The 7,636-nt window shown below is 35.0% G+C and overlaps 1 protein-coding gene across 1 annotated transcript; it reads left to right on the top strand.

The window, feature by feature from the left end:
- LOC104731095 (ethylene-responsive transcription factor CRF2) lies at nucleotides 244-2,161 on the top strand. The gene has a single exon (XM_010450360.2). The coding sequence runs from the start codon at nucleotides 839-841 to the stop codon at nucleotides 1,922-1,924; it is 1,086 nt and encodes a 361-aa protein (XP_010448662.1). The 5' UTR covers nucleotides 244-838; the 3' UTR covers nucleotides 1,925-2,161.

Below are 7,636 nucleotides of genomic sequence, written 5' to 3'. Positions count from 1 at the left end.
TATTTGTAAACACTATATATATATATGAAAAATTAGTTAGATAACAAAAAAGAGTTAAGTGAATACGAATGCAAATAAATATTCACCTTTAATAATAATAATAAAATATTTTATTTAGTGTTTTTTGAAAAGATTTTTTTTTAAGATATTCGAAAAAAGAAAAGAGGAGTAAAGGAGAAAGAGAGAGAGAGAGTATATGATATGAGCCGTTTCAAGATCCTATAAAAGAGTCTCTCTCTACAATACATGTGCTCTGCCGCTTTTAAATCTCTCTTCTTCTTCCTCGTGTCACTCTTTTTCTCACACTCTCCTCTGCAAACAAAAAAAAACATTTTTATTTTGTCTCTCTATTATTCCAGGAATATTTCCTAGAAAAACCCAAGCAAAGCTTTAAGCCTTCCTCTCCCCCAAAAGTAGCATCTTCCCCTTTATTTCCTTCTCTCCTTATCCCTCTCCCTCCCTCTCTCGTTTGTGAAACGATTCCATAAGAATATGCCCAAAAGCTCTTTTACCTTACCCCCCCTTTCTTCAACTTTCCCGGAAAAAAAAAAAAAAAATCTTCACGCTTCAAGGCTTCTTCTCTCTCGCAGTGTTTTTTTCGTGCCTTTCTATAAATCAAAAAAAAATTCGCGTCCTTTGAGAAAAATTTTTGTTTCCAAGAGAGAAGAAGAAGAAGAGAAGAGCATCACTCTTGTTCTTCAAGTTTCATCTTTCCTAAAAAAAAATCTATCTTTATTCTTTGTCTCTTTCCTTTTTTTGCTTTATGCTATAAAAACACACACCGAGAGACACAGTCACAGTCTTGAGTGAAAATAAAAAGAGAGAGAAAGAAAAAAAAATGGAAGCGGAGAAGACAACAATGGTTGTACCGAGGGTAAAATTCACAGAGCACAAAACCAACACGACGAGAATCGTACCGGATTTAACCAACAACCACCACCAAACCACCAGGGTTCTTCGTATCTCAGTCACTGACCCTTACGCTACTGATTCCTCTAGCGACGACGAAGATGAAGCACACAACAACAGTTTCGTCTCTAAACGCCGTCGTATCAAGAAGTTCGTCAACGAGGTCGTTCTCGATTCCGGTGCTTCTGTTGTTGCTAATAGCGAAACCGAAACCGAATCGAAGAAGAGAAAGCAGAGAGCGGTTAAATCGGAGCCTACTACTGCTTCTCCGGTTGTTTCAACTACTACGACGACGACGGCGACGGGAGAGAAGAAGTTCCAGGGAGTGAGACAGCGTCCTTGGGGGAAATGGGCGGCGGAGATAAGAGATCCTCAAAAACGTGTACGTCTCTGGTTAGGTACTTACAACACCGCCGAAGAAGCCGCCATGGTTTACGACAGCGCCGCCATTCAGCTCCGTGGTCCCGACGCTCTCACTAATTTCTCTGTTTCTCCTACCACCACCACCACCACCACGACGACGGCTGAGAAAAAATCGCCACCACCTTCTCCGGTGAAAAAGAAGAAGAAGACGACGACGAAGAAGAAGAACAGCAAAACTAAAAACTCCGTTACCGCTTCTTCTACAATCAGCGGAAGCAGCAGCAACGACTGTCTCTGTTCTCCTGTTTCCGTTCTCCGATCTCCGTTCACCGTCGACGAATTCTCCGGGAGCTCTACAGCGGCGGTTGTTGTCAAGGAAGAGCCGTCGATGACGACGGTGTCGGAAACTTTCTCTGATTTCTCTGCGCCGCTGTTCTCAGATGATGACCTGTTCGATTTCAGAAGCTCGGTGGTTCCAGACTATCTCGGCGGCGGCGATTTATTCGGGGAAGATTTGTTCGCGGTGGATATGTGTACGGATATGAACTTCGGATTCGATTTCGGATCTTCCGGATTATCCAGCTGGCAGATGGAGGACCATTTTCAAGATATTGGGGATTTATTCGGGTCGGATCCTCTTTTAGCTGTTTAAATTTTAAAATAAATAAATAAGTAGTTTTTTTTACCGGCCGTTACTAAACGGAATCCGGAGAAAGTTTTGTATACCGGTGAGATAATCTCGGTGACTGTTCGTTTGTTAATTTGTTTTTTTTTCTTTGGTGTGATATATAATTATATATAAGTCAAATTGTATTAATGTAGTTAAATGATGATATTAATTATGAATTTTATTAACGTTTGTTAAAATGACACCGTCTGTTAACGGTAATGGGAGGTCGTGTTTCTTTTTGCTTCCACGTGGTCTCTGCTCTCTTTATCTCTTTTTAAAATATTTTTGGTCGACCGAAAAAATTCCTTTGATTTTTTTTTAGTGTTGTTGTTGTTGGTGAAGAAGGCACGTGTGATCTCACGTGATGGGAACAATTGAAAAGCTTTTTAAGGCTAATCTTTTTGTTTTCTTGAGGCTAATCATCATTTTTAAGAAAAAAAGAAAAGGCTAATAGTTATTTTATTGTTTACACGGTTACAAACCAGTGTTCAAGAAAGCGCTAGGCGGTATCTGGGCGGTGACCCAGCGCCTAGCGCCTAGAACGCCTAATCGGGGTCTAAACGGTTTTTAGGCGGTTTAGGCGTTTACAACATAAAACATTATATATATAAAATTATGTACAAATATATGTTAGAAAAATAAAAAAATGATAAATTATAAACAAAATTAACAAAAATACATTTATTTAAGTTATATTAACAACATATAAACATTTATAATTACATATACAAATATAAAACTTAATAATTTAAATCTATATAGTTAAAAATCAAAAATAAATATTAAAATTAAATTTATGTAATTTTAAGCGGTTTAAGTGGTCATCTAGGCGTCTACTGAGCGCCTAGCGCCTAGACGGCCGCCTAGACCGCTTTCTTGAACACTGTTACAAGCTAATAATAATCCAATTCCAAACTCAAAAATAAGAATATGAAATAGTGTGATATGCCAGGTAGATTGAGACTAGATACGAAGGAGGGGAGAATCTTAGTTGATTTTGAAATGTGGCACATCATAGAAGAAGCTATAACTTTTGTCAGTTTATTCACAAGAAAATGAGAAAACGAAAATAAATTATTAGGATACTTTCATGAGGATTAAATGAGAAAGAGGCAGTTGGGGTAGTTGATTTGTCTAGTGTGTTTCAATCGCACTCTATTAACAGTTTTATAAAAAAAAGTACGATGTAATGTTACTACGGTTGTTTTGTTATGCACGCAAAAAATCTAATTGCTTTTTAGTACTTTTATACTAAAGCTAGATTGTGCAGTAGATAAGATCGAAACAGTGTTCTTTTATTGCTAATAGATATAATAATTAGGAGCTATTGATATGATTGATTTGATTAAGGTTTACAAACGTTATTCTTATAGACCATAAACGTAAACGCACACGCAAAATGAATTATATATATTGAGAAGTTAAATTTTCTACTGTGTTTGTGTCCTTTTCATATCTCTATCTCATATGTCTCCTTCTCTCATATACTAATTTAGTCGGATTCCTATGGGTTTATCAAATTATATTTGTTGCTTTATACTATTGGTTTGTTGATTTGCATAAATCTAATGGTCCTGAATAATTAAAATATTCATAATTCCTTTTTGTCCATATATTGTTTCATTGTTATTTAGGAATAGTGATGTTGCGATGGGGGTAATTTAAACATTTAAACTTCCTGGTCCATGCCTTGGTTTGATCCTGATCACATACGGTCTTGACTTGGCCAGCTGATCCCAAAGTTAATTAACCGACTAATTGCAAAAATTTTACAACTTGTCTACGTCGATATCTAGTCAGGCTCGGGCCAACTTTGCTTTGCAGGATTGTTGGTCCTCCACAACATGATCTTATTTAAGAGTTGATGGAGCTTATTTTGTAGACGTGATTCACATTCTTTGATGCACTGTTTGCTTGGCTTGTTTCTTACCGTCACACAATCATAAAAAAAATTAAATTTCAGCTTGAACATATTGCTACTTCAAAACAAAAGAGTTAAGTAGATCTTATAAGTAGATGTTTTGGAGCGTTTCACCTAAAAGTATTACTAGATCCCAAAAACTGAATGGGACTGGATTAAGTTCGCATTCCATTGATGGAACCGTTAATTCACACACTCATCATTAGTAATCTAAGCACACACAATTTTTTCCAACAAATAATTTTTAATGAAATTTAACTGTTAATTCGATAAATGATAAAAATGTATCCAACAAAGTGTATACATACATATTCGGGATAACTCTCTTTAGAAGAGAGTCTCCTAAAATTTACATAAGGAAATGGGGTTTTGGTGAAAAAAAACAAAATGTGTACCTAAACAAATTTATTCGAAATATCTGATAAAATATTAAAAAAAGCAACAACCAATATACTAGTTGGTAAAGCGATCTGAAAATAAAAATATAAAAAAAAATCTAGAAAATATAACGATAAAAGATTGAAAAATACATAAATAGAGCAGGGAAAAGAACTGACGACACGTAGGCTAGGAGCCGCAACTACTCGAGAAAGAGCATTGTCGTGTCCCTTTCGTTAAATACTACTCTCTCCTCTCCTGTACTCTCTTTTTCTCCTCTCTGCCCGTAAGGCTCCTCCAGAGGCTACTGCTACTATTCTCAGTCCTTTTTTTTATTATTAGAAATACTACTACATTTCATTTTTCTTTTTTATTTAATAGTTGGATATAAAATGTGAACTAGTAACATTCATATGAAAATAAAAATATTTCCGACAATCTCAGAATTAACCCATGCAACTTGCTGATTTTAGGGTATAATAATATTCTAACACTTATTAAATGAGGACAATAGCTACCGAAAACGCTTTCAAATACAGTATTATTTATTACGTACACAATTCAAAGACGTACTACGGTTAATTATTAGAGAATTCAGAATCTAGATGCAACAATATTGTAAGATTTTTTAGATACGAAAACAAAAAATGCGAAGAAGTATTAATTAGTTTGGTCCCCTCTTCCCAAAAATGTTCATGTGAATTGCGTGATTTTTCATGCATTCCCATCAATATGGTGTCCATTCTTCTATAACAAACAAAAAAAATTCAAAATGCATATGGACTCACATTTTAATCTCATGCTACAACAACAATGCGTATTCAAAGTTGTTGATCAATATAATTAACTGATTCATCAAAGTTTACGTTAAGCATATACAAGTTTATTACTACTGTTAATCACTAAATTGATATAATAATCTTTTGTATATATATATATATATATGGGTTCAAATTTCAAATATTTAAAGAGATTCGTTGCATTTATATTTTCGTCAATTCAAAAAGCAAAAATAGTAAAAAAAATCCCATGACTATCCCAGTGCCCCTTCCTAAAATTCGTAAGGCTGATGGTCATTGCCCATAGATATATAATATCTATATATGAATGCATATACAATACATATTACACACAATCATACAAACACATATAATATTTTTATACAGTTATATATATATATATATGTGTAATGGTGTCCCCTCAAGCAAAGATTTTGTTTGTCACAAAATTCCAGAGCTCACTTGCAAGATTTATGCCAAAAGATAAAATGGGGACCTTTCATGAGAGATCTTCTCTCGTGATTTTTCTAATTATACTTAAAACTTTAGCATATATCATGATATATAAATCTTTTGTGACACATTCAACCGTTATTTGGTTAATTTCGAAAGGTAGAAGGATAAATAAAAACTACAAGGTGAGAAAACCACAATGTAAAAGCAAATCCTAACCATTCACGTCATGACATATATTGATCTAACGGTCTCCAACTAAGCATTAACGACCATGTAAGGGGGTAGACATTTACGATGACGCGTCTCAGATATGGAAATGGTACGGCTTTGGATCCCATGGACCAGCGAATCTCGACCATCCACTTGATACCTGTTGGGCCATTGGATAAGCTTTTTCGGTGGGAATGGTTGAAATGAAACCAAGTGTCCAAGTAGATTCTTAACAGTTATTGCCAAAACCAACCAAATTGTTGAACCGGATAAAACCAGGATTATTGTTTATCTGTACCGGTCAACGACTGTCTTTCTTGGCCAAAAAAAAAAAGGACATGATGGTTTCAAACTTTCAACGCAAGTTTTGACTTCTTCCTGGTAATATCTCACTTGACCCTATCCGTATATACATAATGCCTTACTCCGTATTTTTCCGTATTTAATGTTTGGTCTATCATCATTCCATTATCTGTTCTTCTTGCTCACGTCCATTTTTCAAATAATTCAAAAAAGGCTGACATAATGATCTTGACTGAGATTTTATATAAGTACACTACATACGATTTCTAGGTAGAGATATATGCATGTAATTAAACAGTACAAATTAGATAGATGGGGTTAACATTTAGGATATGCATAGTAAAAATTAACATGTGGAATAGAAAGTGAGTGAGACAGTGTCGCATGAAAAGTGGCAGAGACACCATTAATAAATAACATGGACCAACAACAAAGGAATTAAATGATGATGTCTTTCATTTTCAATATTTCACGTACCATTCTCGTGTCATTCCCATGCACTTAACATGTTTGCTCTGCTTCCCTTCCTCCTTTTAATTTTACTGAACTAACCTTCCAACTACTTTTTCGGTTATCTAGCTCTATCTTTCTCTCCATAATGCAACAACAATCTAAAAACCTTCGATTTTGAATACCTTGTACTATAGGTTACTAGTTCCGTGACGATGGTCGCGGCTTAAGTAAAATCATAAATATATACCCCAGAGAGTTTGTGTGTTTCCTCTATACGAATCGGTGATCATCTTAGCTCTTACTAATCAGCTTTTGGTCATCTTAATTAGCTCTTACTAATCAGATTTTGTGCTACGTGCAACATATGGGAAGCCTTCAAAACTGCATTTTGAATCCAAAAGTTAAATATACATATTACTAGAAACGAAAATGTTTAGCAAAACAATTAAATTTGAGACCACTTCCATGATTGATCAGTCTAATTTTCGAAGAAGACAAAAGAACATCTAATATTGTTATTTTGAAAAGGGCTTTATTGAACTATCTAAATTGGGTTTTATTCAGACCCATTTTAAAACTTGCGTTTTTTTTTTGAGGTCATCGTCCCGTGATCGTGGTTGATCCGTTTCACCGGAAACAGAGTCCCCAACCAGTAAGCGGCCAAGAGGCTCTCCAACTTATGAATTGCGTCGCGGAGTCACAGTTCGATCAAGAGACATGTCTCCGATTCTTGCAATCTCTTAGAGAATGTGTTCTCTCAATGGTTCGTTTTTTTGTTATAGCTCTAGTGAATAATCTACGAGTTCGCTCTATTCAATTCTAAAGTAGAGTCAGTGATTAAGCATCATAATCTCAATGGAAATCTTAGTTTTTGTTTGTTGATCTTTGATTTTTTTTGGAACTTACTTATAATATATCCATCATTGATCTATCAAGTATATCAAATACTTGTGCTTTAGCCTTTATTACAGTTTTGACGCTACTCTTGGTTGATTGATTACTCATCTCCCCTCATAGAGACCTTTGAGAAACTAGCACATCTACTAAAACTAGAGAATGTGATGTTGTTGGTGAAGAATTTGGAATTTTTGGTATGTAAATTATGGTGATGGGGAGATCACTCTTATTTTCTGAATAATGGTAATATAAATAAGCCGAAATAGTACGAATCTGAAATGTGCATGTCTCGAAGGG

The sequence above is a fragment of the Camelina sativa genome, chromosome 12 (assembly GCF_000633955.1).
Source record: "Camelina sativa cultivar DH55 chromosome 12, Cs, whole genome shotgun sequence".
NCBI lineage: Eukaryota > Viridiplantae > Streptophyta > Magnoliopsida > Brassicales > Brassicaceae > Camelina > Camelina sativa.
This window is presented reverse-complemented; position numbering and strand designations above follow the sequence as displayed.